This window comes from Giraffa tippelskirchi, chromosome 4, assembly GCF_054371585.1.
Source record: "Giraffa tippelskirchi isolate mGirTip1 chromosome 4, T2T-mGirTip1v1.2.pri, whole genome shotgun sequence".
Classification (NCBI taxonomy): domain Eukaryota; kingdom Metazoa; phylum Chordata; class Mammalia; order Artiodactyla; family Giraffidae; genus Giraffa; species Giraffa tippelskirchi.
The window spans coordinates 74,013,549-74,031,243 of NC_137278.1; the positions used below are offsets into that span (position 1 = coordinate 74,013,549).

Genomic DNA, 17,695 nt, shown 5'->3' on the forward strand with positions numbered 1-17,695 from the left:
TCAGGCTTCCACAAAGACAGCGCATTATCTTCAAAAGAGGTAGGAGAAATTATAAAAGATAAAAAGAGAGACAAAAGAGTTAGGGACGGAGACCCCTCCCGGGGAGGGAGTCCTAAAAGAGGAGGAATTTCCAAGCACCAGGAAACCCTCTCACTGGCGGGTGTGGGGGAAGATTTCTTATCTCGGAGGGCAACGTAACTGGGAGGAAAAAATAAATAAAATCCACAGATTACGTGCCTAAAGCAACTCCCAGCAAAGAACCCCAGACGCTCGCATCATCCGCCACCAGCAAGTGGGGGCTGAACGGAGAGGAGCGGGCGGCACTGCCTAGGGTAAGGACCGGGCCCGAGTGCCCCGAGGGCAATCTGAGGGAGCTAACGTGAGATAGTAACCTAAACTGTGGGACAGCCAGAGAGAGAGAGAACTATCCCGCGAAAAGCCCAACTCTAAGGCACTGCCGGCCCGCTCACAGAACGAAGGACTGAGCGATACCAGAGGAGAGCTAGCCGGCTGCGGACCGCCCCATCCCCCGCCGGACACAGCGGGCAGGCGGGGCCCGCCAGAGCCGGAAAGGGGCAAACTCGGCCCCAGAGAGGGCACCCCCTACCAATCTGCAAACAGGCTTCCAAGTTTCTAAGCAAAGACTGCCTGAGATCCCGGAGGGTCGACAGCCGCCGGGAGGGTCGCAGCCAGAGACCAGCTCCCCAGAACCGACACAAAGCACACCAGAGCCGGGCGCGCCCGTAAACCGAGGCGGGGACCTGGGAGGTGATAAGCCGCACCGCTCCAACAGGGGGGAGCGCGCTCGCCAAACTCCTGGCCGCCTGAGCAGCTCCGACAGGGAACGGCACAAGCCGTGGGCGAAACCTAGTCTGCGCCTTTGTGGAGTAACCGGGAGCCTGAACCTGAGCGGCTTAGACCTGGGAAGTGCACGCATCTCAGGGCCCACTCCCCGGCCCACTCCCCGGCGGAGTAACCTGAAGCCTGAGCAGGGTAGACGGGGAAAGCACGCACGCCGTGAGCGGGGGCGAACCCAGTGCAGCCGAGACTCTGTGAGCTCACCACAGACACGCCAGATTTGCAGTGTTCCTTCCTCCCCACAGCACGATTGAACAAGCGAACCTAAAGAGATCACCTCCACAGCTTTGTTGCACGGCGGAAATTAGATACTGAAGAGATCTCCAAACAGAAGCCAAATAAACAGAGGGAAGCGCTTTGGAAGGGACAGGCCAACAGATTAAAATCCCTGTAGTTAATACCGACTGCATTGAAAAGGACCTATAGATCTTGAAAAGTATAAGCAGGAATAAGGATCTATCTGAAACTGAGCAGATCCCACACTGCTCACAACAGCTCCAGAGAAAGTCCGGGATATATATTTTTTTACTATTATTATTTTTTTTTTTAATTTTTTTTAAATTAAAAAAAATTTTTTTTCTCTTCTTTCCTTTTTCTTCAAGTCCTCTATTACACCTTTAACTTTCATTTTCATAACCCACTATTAACTTGCAAAAAAAAATCCCCTATTTTTGAAGCAAACTACATACATATATCTTATACCTTTTGTGTTTTGTTTTTTTAATGTTTTTTTCCTGTTTTACTTTTTTTTTACTGTTTTACTGTTTTTTTTTCTTTTTACACCGTTTCCTTTTTTCTTTTTTTTTATATTGTAAGTTTTATAAGAGTCTAACCTCTACTCTAGATTTTTAATCTTTGTTTTACATATTTGATATAAATTTTGTACATTTAAGAACCCAATCTTTAGGACCCATTTTTACTCAGGAGTGTGATCACTGGCCTGATTACTCTCTCCCCCTATTGATGCTCTTTCTTCTCCCCCAGGGAACCTCTATCTCCCACCCTCCTCCTTCTCTTCTCAACCCAATTCTGTGAATCTCTGAGGGTGATCTGGGTACCGGAGAACACTTCAGGAACAGGATACTGCCCAGATCTCTCTCTCCCCTCTTGATTCCTCCCTTTCTACTCATGCTCACCTCTATTACCTTCCTCCCCCCTCTCTATGTATCTCTGTGAACCACTCTGAGGGTTCCAAACTGTGGAAAGCACAGAGGGAAGTGCTTACTGGCTAGATTGCTCTCTCCACATTTGAATTCCCCTCTTCCCCTCCTGGTCACCTCAACCCACCCCACCCCCCCACCTCATCTCTCCATGTAACTCAGTGAACCTTTCTGGGTATCCCTCACTGTGGAGAATCTTTTCACCATTAACCTAAAAGTTTTATTATTGAGGCTGTATGGAAGGAGAAGTCTTGAGGCTACTGCAAGAATAAGACTGAAAGCCAGGGGAAACATTAATTAATAAGAGACCATCCAATAGCGTCCATATATACACTGAAACCAAGCTCCACCCAAGAGCCAGTAAGTTCCAGAGCAAGACATACCATGCAAATTCTCCAGCAACGCAGGAACATAGACCTGAGCATCAATATACAGGCTGCCCAGAGGCACACCAAATCCATAGACATCTCAAAAATTAATACTGGTCACTCCATTGCACTCTAGAGAGCAGAAATCCAGCTCCACCCACCAGAACACCGACACAAGCTCCCCCAACCAAGAAGCCTTGACAAGCCACCTGTCCAACCCCAACCACAGTGAGGAACCTCGACAATAAAGAGGAACTTCATACTACCAGAATACAGAAAGGCCACGCCTAACACAGCAATCTAAACAAGATGAAAAGGCAGAGAAATACTCAGCAAGTAAAGGAAAATGAGAAATGCCCACCAAACCAAACAAAAGAGGAGGAGATAGGGAATCTATCTAAAAAAGAATTTAGAATAATGATAATAAAAATGATCCAAAATCTTGAAAGCAAAATGGAGTTACAGATAAATAGCCTGGAGACAAGGATTGAGAAGATGCAAGAAATGTTTATCAAGGACTTAGAAGAAAGAAAAAGGAGTCAATATATAATTAATAATGAAATAAAGGAGATAAAAGACACTCTGGAGGGAACCAACAGTAGAATAACGGAAGCAGAAGATAGGATAAGTGAGGTAGAAGATAGAATGATGGAAATAAACGAAGCAGAGAGGAAAAAAGAAAAAAGAATCAAAAGAAATGAGGAAAACCTCAGGGACCTCTGGGACAATATGAAACGCCCCAACATTCGAATCATAGGAGTTCCAGAAGAAGAAGATAAAAGGAAAGGCCATGAAAAAATACTCGAGGAGATAATAGTTGAAAATTTCCCTAAAATGAGGAAAGAAATAGTCACAGAAGTCCAAGAAACCCAGAGAGTTCCAAACAGGATAAACCCAAGGCGAAACACCCCAAGACACATATTAATCAAATTAACAAAGATCAAACACAAAGAACGAATATTAAAAGCAGCAAGGGAAAAACAACAAATAACACACAAGGGGATCCCCATAAGGATAACAGCTGATCTTTCAATAGAAACCCTTCAGGCTAGAAGGGAATGGCAGGACATACTTAAAGTAATGAAAGAGAATAATCTACAACCCAGATTACTGTACCCAGCAAGGATCTCATTCAGATATGAAGGAGAATTCAAAAGCTTTACAGACAAGCAAGAGCTGAGGGAATTCAGCACCACCAAACCAGCTCTCCAACAAATGCTAAAGGATCTTCTCTAAACAGGAAACACAGAAAGGATGTTTCAACACGAACTCGAAACAACAAAGTAAATGGCAACGGGATCATACTTATCAATAATTACCTTAAATGTAAATGGGTTGAATGCCCCAACCAAAAGACAAAGGCTTGCTGAATGGATACAAAAACAAGACCCCTATATATGCTGTCTACAAGAGACCCACCTCAAAACTAGGGACACACACAGGCTGAAAGTGAAGGGATGGAAAAACATTTTTCATACAAACGGAGACCAAAAGAAAGCAGGAGTCGCAATACTCATTTCAGATAAAATAGACTTTAAAATAAAGGATGTGAAAAGGGACAAAGAAGGACACTACATAAAGATCAAAGGATCAATCCAAGAAGAAGACGTAACAATCATAAATATATATGCACCCAACATAGGAGCACCACAATATATAAGGCAAATACTAACAAGTATGAAAGGGGAAATTAACAATAACACAATAATAGTGGGAGACTTTAATACTCCACTCACGCATATGGATAGATCAACTAAACAGAAAATTAACAAGGAAACACAAACTTTAAATGATACAATAGACAAATTATATTTAATTGATATTTACAGGACTTTCCACCCCAAAACAATCAATTTTACCTTTTTCTCAAGTGCACATGGAACTTTCTCCAGGATAGATCACATCCTGGGCCATAAATCTAGCCTTGGTAAATTCAAAAAAATTGAAATCATCCCAGCCATCTTCTCTGACCACAATGCAGTAAGATTAGACCTCAATTACAGGAAAAAAACTATTAAAAATTCCAACATATGGAGGCTAAACAACATGCTTCTGAATAACCAACAAATCACAGAAGAAATCAAAAAAGAAATCAAATTATGCATAGAAATGAATGAAAATGAAAACACAACAACCCAAAACCTATGGGACACTGTAAAAGCAATACTAAGGGGAAGGTTCATAGCAATACAGGCGTACCTCAAGAAACAAGAAAAAAATCAAATGAATCAACTAACTCTACACCTAAAGCAACTAGAGAAGGAAGAAATGAAAAACCCCAGGGTCAGTAGAAGGAAAGAAATCTTAAAAATTAGGGCAGAAATAATTGCAAAAGAAACAAAAGAGACCATAGCAAAAATCAACAAAACTAAAAGCTGGTTTTTCGAGAAGATAAACAAAATTGACAAGCCATTAGCCAGACTCATCAAGAAACAAAGGGAGAAGAATCAGATCAACAAAATTAGAAATGAAAATGGAGAGATCACAACAGACTCCACAGAAATACAAACGATCATAAGAGACTACTACCAACAGCTATATGCCAATAAAATGGACAACTTGGAAGAAATGGACAAATTCTTAGAAAAGTATAACTTTCCAAAACTGAACCAGGAAGAAATAGAAGATCTTAACAGACACATCACAAGCACGGAAATCGAAACTGTAATCAGAAATCTTCCAGCAAACAAAAGCCCAGGACCAGACGGCTTCACAGTGGAATTCGACCAAAAATTTAGAGAAGAGCTAACACCTATCCTACTCAAACTCTTCCAGAAAATTGCAGAAGATGGTAAACTTCCAAACTCATTCTATGAGGCCACCATCACCCTAATTCCAAAACCAGACAAAGATGTCACAAAAAAGGAAAACTACAGGCCAATATCACTGATGAACATAGATGCAAAAATCCTTAATAAAATTCTAGCAAACAGAATCCAACATCATATTAAAAAGATCATACATCATGACCAAGTGGGCTTTATCCCAGGAATGCAAGGTTTTTTTAACATCCGCAAATCAATCAATGTAATACACCACATTAACAAATTGAAAGATAAAAACCATATGGTTATCTCAATAGATGCAGAAAAAGCCTTTGACAAAATTCAGCATCCATTTATGATAAAAACCCTCCAGAAAGCAGGAATAGAAGGAACATATCTCAACATAATAAAAGCTATATATGACAAACCCACAGCAAACATTATCCTCAATGGTGAAAAATTGAAAGCATTTCCCCTAAAGTCAGGAACAAGGCAAGGATGCCCACTTTCACCACTACTATTCAACATAGTTTTGGAAGTTTTGGCCACAGCAATCAGAGCTGAAAAAGAAATAAAAGGAATACAGACAGGAAAAGAAGAAGTAGAACTCTCACTGTTTGCAGATGACATGATCCTCTACATCGAAAACCCTTAAGACTCTACTAGAAAATTACTAGAGTTAATCAATGAATATACTAAAGATGCAGGATATAAAATTAACACACAGAAATCCCTTGCATTCCTATACTCCAATAATGAGAAAAAAGAAAGAGAAATTAAGGAAACAATACCATTCACCATTGCAACAAAAAGAATAAAATACTTAGGAATATATCTACCTAAAGAAACAAAAGACTTATATATAGAAAACTATAAAACACTGATGAAAGAAATCAAAGAGGACACAAACAGATGGAGAAATATACCGTGTTCATGGATTGGAAGAATTAATATAGTGAAAATGAGTATACTACCCAAAGCAATCTATAGATTCAATGCAATCCCTATCAAGCTACCAATGGTATTTTTCACAGAACTAGAACAAATCATCTCACAATTTGTATGGAAATATAAGAAACCTCGAATAGCCAAAGCAATCTTGAGGAAGAAGAATGGAACTGGAGGAATCAACCTGCCTGACTTCAGGCTCTACTACAAAGCCACAGTCATCAAGACAGTATGGTACTGGCACAAAGATAGAAATATAGACCAATGGAACAAAATAGAAAGCCCAGAGATAAACCCACGCACCTATGGACACCTTATCTTCGACAAAGGAGGCAAGAATATACAATGGAGAAAAGACAATCTCTTTAACAAGTGGTGCTGGGAAAACTGGTCAACCACTTGTAAAAGAATGAAACTAGAACACTTCCTAACACCATACACAAAAATAAACTCAAAATGGATTAAAGATCTAAACGTAAGACCAGAAACTATAAAACTCCTAGAGGAAAACATAGGCAAAACACTCTCTGACATAAATCACAGCAGGATCCTCCATGTCCCACCTCCCAGAATATTGGAAATAAAAGCAAAAATAAACAAATGGGACCTAATTAAAATTAAAAGCTTTTGCACAACAAAGAAAACTATAAGCAAGGTGAAAAGACAGCCTTCAGAATGGGAGAAAATAATAGCAAACGAAGCAACAGACAAACAATTAATCTCAAAAATATACAAGCAACTCCTGCAGCTCAATTCCAGAAAAATAAACGACCCAATCAAAAAATGGGCCAAAGAACTAAACAGAGATTTCTCCAAAGAAGACATACAGATGGCTAACAAACACATGAAAAGATGCTCAACATCACTCATTATTAGAGAAATGCAAATCAAAACCACAATGAGGTATCATTTCACACCAGTCAGAATGGCTGCTATCCAAAAGTCTACAAGCAGTAAATGCTGGAGAGGGTGTGGAGAAAGGGGAACCCTCTTACACTGTTGGTGGGAATGCAAACTAGTACAGCCACTATGGAGAACAGTGTGGAGATTCCTTAAAAAACTGGGAATAGAACTGCCATATGACCCAGCAATCCCACTGCTGGGCATATACACCGAGGAAACCAGAATTGAAAGAGACGCGTGTACCCCAATGTTCATCGCAGCACTGTTTGCAATAGCCAGGACATGGAAGCAACCTAGATGCCCATCAGTAGACGAATGGATAAGGAAGCTGTGGTACATATACACAATGGAATATTACTCAGCCATTAAAAAAAATACATTTGAATCGGTTCTACTGAGATGGATGAAACTGGAGCCCATTATACAGAGTGAAGTAAGCCAGAAAGAAAAACAACAATACAGTATACTAATGCATATATATGGAATTTGAAAGACGGTAACGATAACCCTATATGCGAGACAGAATAAGAGACACAGATGCATAGAACAATTTTGTGGACTCTGAGGGAGAAGGTGAGGGTTGGACATTCTGGGGGAATAGCATTGAAACATGTATATTATCATATGTGAAAGAGAACACCATTCCATGTTCGATGCATGAGACAAGGGCTCAGGGCCGGGGCAATGGGATGACCCAGAGGAATGGAATGGGGAGGGAGGTGGGTGGGGGGTCCAGGAAGGGGAACACATGTAAACCCATGGCTGATTCATGTCAATGTATGGCAAAAACTATTACAATATTGTAAAGTAATTAGCCCCCAACTAAAATAAATAAATTTATAAAAAAAAAAAAAAAAAGAGTACAGATGCCCTAGAGTAGGGACCATCTTCATTAACTCTATATTCCTAGGGCCTAGCATTTCTTAGATAAGTAAATAAGAGATGCTTCAAACGAAGGCCACTGAGGAAGAAGGGGAGATAGGAGATTCACAGACATTCGTTCTCAGCTATATGTATGTGTGTAAAAAACACACCTTCCTAGGCCCCCAAAAACTCACACCAAAGGTTAATAATACAGGAGGAGGATAAAAGGCCCAGGGTGAGCAGCTTGAATAAGATGGTTAATGCACTTGATTGTGAGAATGTGAATGTTTCAATGAATCTAGGTAATAAGAAAAATCAATAAAACTGTCAGCACTGGCCAATTTCAACTGGATAAAAGAATAAAGTAATTGGTCCTGAAAGACAACTCTCTAAATTAAGTTAGATGAGTGGAAATACCCTTTTGTTTTAAGCCAAATCACAAGGACATCAACAGCAGTAAATGATTAAATTATAAGCCACTTTGACCCAGTATGATCTGAGCTGCAAACATGAATTTCCCGAAACAATCTTCTTTGTAAGACACAGAACTGATGTCTAGCAAGACAACAAAGGCAGAATCAGAGGCCACACCAGGATACCCGGCGCTTGCTTCTTGACTAAGGATCTATTATAAACCCACCCTTTCTATTAAACTTACTTATTCAACATGACTATTCCTCCTTCAATTACTTCATTAGTAAAACAGGCACACAAGTCAATAGAAAACAGAAAATGCACATCTACACTCCCATAATGGCCGAGAGGAAGGAGGCTTTGGTAGTGATCCTAAAGAGCTCTGCTCTCCACACACTCAGGATTCAATTCTGTTTTTCATCTGCTAATGGTTGGCATTTAGTGTTGTTAACTGTGGATGATTCATTTCAGAGGAACTGCTGTGCATCTCGAGCCTGTTTGGAAGGAAATGAGGGTTTCTTGGCTTATTTCTCATCAAGCATTTTAGCATTGTCTCTCTTTGTGACATTATAAACCCCTTAATGGGAGTTTGGTCCTCACTGCTTTCAAGCTGACTCTCCCTGTCTCATTTGGTGCATATGGCCACTTCCAGGAATAAGCATTTATTCCATCAGGACAAAGGAGGGAGCCAAAAATCTGGAAATTAATAGGCCTATTCCCTGAGTCTTGAGTTGCAATAGCAAGTGGATATGTGAGGGTGGGGTACACGTTGCAAGAATAATGTTTTTGAACATCTGGCTTTGGTTAATATTCACTCTTATCAAATGCTGAGGCTGTTTTCTGTTCTCCAAATGCTACTGGAGAATCCAACTTGTCCACGAATGTCTGGGGACCCTGTGGGGTGAGCAGGATCACGAACTTATTGCCAGAGGCACCCCACAGGAGGGAGACCCATCAGCTCCTTGGAGCGGTACCTGACTTTGAAGTCCCTTTTTTGGGTGGGTAAGGAGTCCCTTTAACATCTAAATCAACGTTTCTCACTAGAGACTGAACAGAACTTGAAAAAGGTGAGAGTGTCAGGGCTGATGCAGGGACACCAGCTAGATAGGTTAGAGAGAAGGAGAAGGCTTAGGGTGGTAGCAGGCTTACCATGGGACTCCATGAGGTTGCTGAAAAGACCACAGAAGACCACAAAGAAAAGACCACAACGAGATGCCTGTGCCGGTCTTGTCCTTCAAATCACCTAAGTCCCGTGCTTAAAAATGTGCTCTCTGCCATAACCCAGACTTGACCATACTTGACCTAGAACATCACTCCTCCTTAGTGGCCAAAGTGAGTGAGAGGCCTTGACCATGAAGATATATCCAGAAAGAACTGCCTTCAATCTTCAAACACAACTTAAGCATTTATTTCATTTCCTTGTTTGAAAATTTCTGTCTGCCACGTTGATGACTGTCTTTGTTTGGAAGCTCCTTGAGAATACAAATGGCATCTATTTAATTTACAGTGTCTATCCAGCCTTACCAAAAATAAGAGCTTCAAAGCTGTCTTTGATAATGATGACATGATCCTCTCTATACAGAATGGCCTTCCCACTTCTTCCCTGTCAATCTGGTGTACCTAACTTTTCCTTTTCAGCCTTCAAGCTTTGCTTCTTTCTTGAGTTTCTCTGGGTTATTCTAAAGCTTCAACTTATTCCCGTTTGGAGAACTCCTGGTAATGCCAATTAAGTGCTCAATGTGATATTATCTTGCATTTGTTCTCTAATGCTTTTGTCCTGCAGGTGTCTTGGATTCCTAATGGAATTGCAAGCCCCTTGAAGGCAAGGGCCATGTGCTCTTACAAACGCCATTTCTCATTTTCTACTTCCCAGTCCCCAAATTCAGCATGGACACCAAACCTGGCATATTTGCTAAAATGCATTAGTGACTACTCTTCATTTGAATGAATGGTTCTGCTTAATGATCTGATCATCAGAAGGCGCTGGATTGAAAAAATGCGGAAATTCTAAGAAAAACAGTAGAATTCTGATAAGCTAAAGATTCAGTGGGACTCTGGAATCTGAAAGATGTTATCTAGATAAAAACCACCAGTGGCAGAGCATCAGGAGGAAAGCCTGCCTCTCTATTTCAACCCCAAAGGCAGTGTTCTAATGCCTGCTATGGACACAAGGTAAGAAAGATTATTAATCTGCTGGGATTTGAGTCCGACCAAGACTCAGTTATGGATGCACCTTACAGACAGCCTGAAAAGGAGCTGACCATTCCTAAACTGGGACCATGTAAGTTTTCATTTCATTTCAGTGGGAAAAAGATCTGCTTATTTATGAAGGGATTCTTTGGGTCATCTTTGGATTCAAAACTAAAAAGTTTACATTCCTCTTTCTATAAAGAGCTTCCTGAAGAAAATAATTAAACTCTTAAAAGCAGTAAGGAGGTGTTTGTCACATAGGCATGCTCATTATTGGGGCCCTAATCCAGGCAGGGCCCTGAATCATAGCCTGGAATTGGAACCAACAGAGTCTTGTGATTAACTGTTTGGCCTCGGGCACATCACTTGACCTCTCAATGTCACATCTCCCTCCAGGAGGTGGGTGTACTTGCTCTACACACATCATCATCTTAGAAAGAAGCAAAGCATGTTTGATCATGTCTACCAGTCTGTGCAACTTGAAAGAAGTCTAGAAAAGAACTGCAAAGATGAGATAAGATTTCTAAACTCTCTCTTCAGAAAGGTTAAGGAATTTGATTGATTCAACCTGAAGAAGAGAGATTTAATAACCGTCTTCGAATATATGCAGGGCTTTTTTACCCAGGGCTGATGAGAGTGTGGGGACCACATGTTTTGTCTGCAATGAGCAGAGAAGGTACAAACCCAGGCTTAGGAAAACAGACATTTATAGCATTAAGGGCAACAAGACACAGACAAGCTAATGAATGTTCTTCTGGGGAATACTTCAATGGGAGAAGGGTGGTGACAAAAGAGAAAGACAGAAAATGGGACAAAACTATGAGAAAGTCCAAACTCTGCAAAAATCAATCTCATAGCCCCTGAAAGATACAGATATTATTCTATGAATTTCCTCTTTGGCACCTTGCTCCATTCTTGGACCTTTTGCTTATGCCATGCCCCAGAGTTAGAAACGTGCCCTCAAACTGTTTCCCTGGATATCCTGCCTGCTGCTCCTTCCTGGGCACTGGGTTAGAGTGTTGCTCACCTCTCTGCCTTCAGGTCTCCAGGGCCTTGAAGATATTATCAAGCAGCCCCTTCATGTGAGTACTCTGTCCTTAAAGCAGTCCTGTCACAGTATCAATACCTACTATACATCCTATTAGCCCCATTGATGGCTGAGAAATCTGAAGCTCTCGGCTAGTAAACACTGGAGCTAGGATTTAGGAGTCCATCAGTCAGTGCAGTCCACTGGTCCACTGACTGATGGATTTCTAAGGCTCTCTCTTTTTACTCTCTCCTCTCCTCCCCCAGAGAGGAGACTGAATGCTTTCTGAAGCCTGTGGCAACAGAAAAAAGAAGACAGGGCTTGCTTCTTCACCCACCTCTTCATCTTCCACTTCCACAATATGTACGAATTTCCCAACCTGATCTAACTGCAGTATTTATGACGGATGTGCTGCGAAAATCTTTCCAATTGCTTTTATCTTCAGCATTTTATTGGAGAAACAGTTTGGGGACCCAAACATACCACTGAGATCCACTGCCTGTCCTTTCTATTATTGTCTAGACTCTGAAAAACTCTCCTGGGTGAACACGACACCTGGATGGAAGGTGGGAGAAGAGCCTAGAAATCCCTAGGTCAGACCCTGATTGCCCCTCCTCTGGGAGTCTGCAAATGATGGCTCATTATCATATTACTATAAAGAATAGAAATAATATAAAAATTACATCACAATGAAGGGAAAAATATTAACTTATGTCCACAACAGGAAATAATTATTTACACAATTGAGAATTACATACATTGTTTTTTATGCTTCTGTTGCCTAGGCTAATTTGCTCTGATTTAAGTATCTGGTGGGTCTGTAGTGCTGTATTTACCAGGAAGCCCCATGGTTATTACCTATGATAAAAGCAAACACTAAGAGGCAGCCAGTGCTTCCCAATGATCCAGTGGGTAAAAAATCTGCCTGCAATACACGAGACACAGGAGACGTGGGTTGGATCCCTGGGTCGGGAAGATCTCCTAGAGGAAGAAATGGCAACCCACTCCAGTATTCTTGCCTGGAGAATCCCACGGACAGAGAAGCCTGATGGGCTATAGTCCATGAGGTTGCAAAGAGCCGGACACGACTGAGCAACTAACGCACATAAGGCACCCAAGCCTACAGCAACACATAAAACATTCTGAGAAGGTTTACTGCATGGGATAATGTAGGTAAAGTCCCTGGCACAGTACCTGTCAACCCCTTCTACCAGTTACAGATATTAGCCAGTTTTCAGCTTGAGCTTTGACAGATGTCTATTCCAATTATACCAAAGATCAAAACTGCATGACCAGAAATGACCTTACTCGTTATCCAGCCTGACCCCCTATGTCTGAGGTTAGGTCGCCTGGTTTAGCTAAAGCTCATACCAGTCAAATCCCATTATGATGAACTACACAGGACATGCAAGCAATGGAATTTTATTAGACAGTTAGAAATCACATTAACTCCAGCTCTAGCAGACATAAATGTCCAGGCTTTCCACAGTGTGTTAGCAAGAAAAAAGAATCCTTTGGCACATCCCAGAAGAAGGGGGTGTATTCACACAGCCTCACCCCCACATCTTTCCCTGAGCTCTTTGCTATTTGCATGTGGTGTAAAGTTTGTGCAATTGCTATGAATATCTTTTTTCCATTGATGGGACTGACTGGAGCACTTCAAATAGGCAAGCTGAAGGGATGCTTGATGGCAGAATAATAGAGCAGTGAAAATGTCAGCTGTGCCTCTTTGCAGCTCTCTTTTTCACCTTTTCTCAGAATACAGAGTCAGGAATTTTCACTAAAGAGAAGGACTTAAATGAGAATCAATGAATGTCCACAGTTTGAGTGTGACAAACCCGCTTTTCCCTGGACCCTTACCATGCAATCTAGGTAGCAAATGTTGTGGCTACTTATTCTCTATTCCTCTTCTCACCCTCCCAACCTTTCCAAAAACAAAACCACCTTTAGACCACGAGTCCTCAATATCCCAGAAGCAGGACTGGGAGAACACAAACAGAATGCACCAAGATCAGCTTCTAGGAAGAGATTGCTGGAAGTCCTTCCCACCATTCAGAGAAAAAATTCCAAATCCAGAACAGCAAGAAAAAAGAGGAGAAAACTTCTCCTTTTCTTCAGAGCAACACATGCTAGCACTTTACTGAGTCTGGCATGTGTCAGCATTTCCAAAGTAAACTCTGTTTTCTTTAGATGAAAGAGATAAAAAAAAATAGACTAAGAATTCAGTCCAGTGAAAACTGCTTTGGTCATTCACATGCAATAAGCTGTAGAAGCAAGAAGAAAAAAACCAATTGCCTCTGATTTATCTATTCATTCATTTGTCCATATCCTTTCCCGCTAATGTAAAAAAAGGACGTCTTCTATAATTTGCAAGTCATTAATTTTTTCAAAGGAAAAAATAACCAAGCCTCCCACTGATTGCCCAGCATATTGGCACAGGAAGTACATATTTAATTAATCATCCCGTTGCATATAGATTATGTAAGGGAAAAGGGGGATTGATTTTTCCCATCAAATGTTTCACCCATAATTCCAACCAGGAGACCACTGTAATACTGTGAAGTATGATAAATTTGAGATCAGTCGTTCTGTTAAAAGTAACACAAGGCTTTACCTTACTGGGTGTTTTATTTCTTAATCCCATTTTATTATATTTTTGCCCTTTTGCACATCTTGAATATTTCATAATAAATATTATTAAATCTTCAAATCTTCTACAATAGTTTTCTATTCTGGGCTGTTCAGAGCTGAGAGTAGAGAAGCAAAGTTGGAAATGCCAAAATGTAATTGCAATAAAGAGCAGAAAATCTAAGAGACCAATTTTGGAAGAATGTTTAAAGTTTTAAACCTATGCCAAATAATGGAGATCTATTATAGGAAGACTGACTTCTATTATGAGCTCCATATACACACAATTACTGAATTATTCTGAACACCTGTTGAAATCAGGTGTTAACAGTCAAATGAAAATCACCAGGCACACCTGTCAAGTGCATCATTTGACCGGCTCCTTTGTATTTGCTTGCATAATCCCCCCTCCATTACAGAATCTTAAACTAGAGCTTTATCCCTAAAATTCTGGGGTTGTGGCTTTGGCTTATAATCCCCAGTATTCCAGAGAGATGCTGTAAAAGGCCCAAGTCTTCCAGCCAGGAGCTGTGCCCCTCCCTTTGAACCACAACCTCTAATCCCCATCTTTTCTCATTGCCCAGAGGAACCTGCCTTTCTCATTCCATCTTTCTGCCGTGACATTAAAGCCAACCGTTCTGTCCCCTGCCCTCAGAGAGAAGAGGAGAGGAAAGATGGTCCCTATCACTAAGTTTCAGTCCTAATTCCCAACCTCCTTAGAGCCCAAGTCTGCCACCACCTCCCTGTTCTCAAGTGCATATGTTCATCCCAAACTCCTAATTTATCCCTCTTTATAGAAGTAACATTTCTATTAAAGCTCTAAAGAAATAGGATTCTGAAATTGACACCTCATTTATTTCATTTCTGACTACCCTTAGACCAACGGGCTTTACTTCCGTCCCACTGCACACACACAAACCCCATGCGAGCTTCCCAGGAGAGGCAACTGCCCCTCCAAAGCCCGCCTGGGCATCTGTGCCTGGGAATGCCTGCTTTACTGATCTGACTCTGTAAGATGAAAATCTTCCCTCTGCTCCACCAGAGCTAACAGATGGCTGGTCTCTTTTGGTACATAGGCATAAACATCTTCAAAATAACCTTTTCCTTTAAAGGGTGCCAATTAATTACATGTCCCTGTAATATGTCCCAGCCAAAGATGGAAGGGAAAGACCAAAAGACAAAAGGGTCAATGGATGAGAACAATGACGAGAGGTCACACTCTCCTACCTTCACCCGACGACCCCGAGAGATCAATGATCACATACACTCTTCCTTCTGGCTCCAGATCAATCTGCAATTAAGAAAATGACAGTAACTCTGTTAGTGTATCATGGGGGCAACCTGAGAGTTCATGACATTTCCAACCCAAACTGCTAAAACCTAGGGTCACAGCTCCATTCAGTCCATCAACCTGCAACATGAGGAGTGCTGGGTGAATTAGGGATGAAGGAGAATCAGCATTTATGGAATGTCTACTATGTTCCAGATGCACTAATGATGAGGTCTGATATATCCCCAACAGGCAGTGCCATCCCATGGGTTCCCAACTGGAAGAAGTTTTGCTGCACAAGCAAAACGTGACACAAGGAACTGCACGGGGACACTTGACACAAGGAACACTTATGGGGGGGACACAAAAATATCTGGAGACATTTTTGATTGTCATGACTGAAGAGGGAATGGTGCTACTGGCATCTAGTGGGTGGAGGCCAGGGCTGCTACTAAACATCCTACAGCAGACAGGACAGCCCCCACAACAAAGGATTATCCAGCCCCAAATGCTGACAAAGTCAAGGTTGACAAACTGTGTTATCCCATTTCACAGATAAGGAAACTGACCTCACCGCTCCAGGGTAAATGGCAATGCTGAGATTCAATGCCAAGACTGTCTCCAGAAGCCCCTGTCCTTTATATGACACAAATTGCTCATGGGAGATTTAAAAAAAAAAAGCAAAAGACATTATTCCCACTCTCAAGGTGCTTATAATCTCGCTGGAAGTTAAAAAAACAAAACAAAACAAACGGAGAACAATGCCAAACCCACCTTAATGATGAGGAACAGAAATTAACTGATATAAAGTATTCTGGTGAACCTGAAATCAGTATAAAACAGCAGCCTGGGCAAGATAAGGAAAGCACTCCAGATGAAAGCAACATCATAGGCAAAGGTTGGACATGTGAATGGTGCTCGTGCAGGTCTGAAAGGCCCCAAGCTCAAGGGTGTGCTGGCACCTATGTTTGGCAAACTCCAGCCTCTACCAGGGTTGGGAGAAAGCCAATCCTGCTAAAATTCTCACCACCAACCTTCTCCACCTACCCTCATGCCCTCGCTTCCCACCTCCCAGTCCAGCGAGCTACTTCTATACAGAAGCAGGCGATGAGCAAGGTCAGAGGAGCTGGGCCTCTTGTAGTCAATATCCTTCCGAGGTCTCAGCTGTCCTTACAGAGAGCATGTTCTCCATGAGAGTAGCAACTCCGGAAACCCTGGATCACCAAGTAACCCTGGTACCCACCCCCGCCTTCCATCTGCCTGTGCAGAGTTCCAGTTGGCTCAGTCGTGCCAGGCTGGACTCCTCAACAAGCTGTGAGTCTCATGAGGAAAGGAACTACTAGCCCCTCCCTTTATTTTCCATGGTCCAGCAAAGAGCAGGCACATATTTAGCAAGTGCTACTTAGGAAGGGTCAGCCTGGTAAACACCTCCTCCTCCTCCAAGGTCAAGGTCCGTTATTGCCTCCTTTCTGAAGCTTTTCCAGATATTGCCAAGTCAGAATGAATTACTCTTCACTTGTGTTCTCAGAGTACACACACATTATCTCAACCATGGCCCCTATCAAGCTATAATACACTGTCAGTATGTCTCTCTCCTCAGCCTGACAGAGACTATGACAATCCTATTTGCACCCCTAGTGTTTAGCTTACTGTCTGCTGGTCAGGAGACATGCCCAATAAACCTCTGTGGAAGTGGGGAAAGGCTCTGTGTCCCAGAGCCTATTCTGGGATTATTCACTCCTTCAAGCCCCTTCCCTAGGCAGGAAGGAAGGTAGGTGATTTGTACTAAAATGATATTTCAAAGAGGCAGGAGGGGAAGAAGAGGTAGCTATACCCGGAGCACCAGAGACTCTCTGAGGTAAAAACTCATGGTGGACTGATGCTGTTTGGGTCCCTGCCCCCAACATCTCACTCCACTCCTAATCCACATTCCCTGAGCCATGTGTGAGCTCCACTTTCTTTCCTGACTCAGCCTTTCAGTGGTTGAGAGGGCTGGCAGTTTCCCTCAGAATTTTAGTTCCACCCACAGGGGTCTTTGATGCCCCTCTCCATCCCAGACGAGGCCCCTGTGATCTTTTAAGCACACTCTCAGGGCAGCGAGGGAGGGAGGGCAGAAAGCTCTCAGGTAGCTCCACAGGGGCCACTCACCTGAGCTTGAGATCTTGAGTTCGGGGTCCAAACGGGAGCCAACTAACACACTGGTGATGCCAAAAGATCTGCATCCCTTCTGTCCCAAGAGCCCATGATTTTAGGTTTTTGGATAAAGAAAATGTTCTCCAGCATTCTTACCACTAGTACTG

The 17,695-nt window shown here is 42.1% G+C and overlaps 1 protein-coding gene across 9 annotated transcripts in view; it reads right to left on the minus strand.

The window, feature by feature from the left end:
• PRKCE (protein kinase C epsilon) overlaps positions 1–17,695 on the minus strand; it is a 631,244-nt gene that overhangs the window by 403,592 nt on the left and 209,957 nt on the right. For all 9 annotated transcript variants that reach the window (XR_014082521.1, XR_014082522.1, XM_081592037.1 and 6 more), the window contains one exon: positions 15,353–15,416. Coding sequence is in view for 3 of the 9 variants with exons in the window: in XM_081592034.1 (XP_081448160.1) it covers positions 15,353–15,416 (64 nt within the window). In the remaining 6 variants the exon portion in view is untranslated. The remainder of the gene's footprint in view (positions 1–15,352; positions 15,417–17,695) is intronic.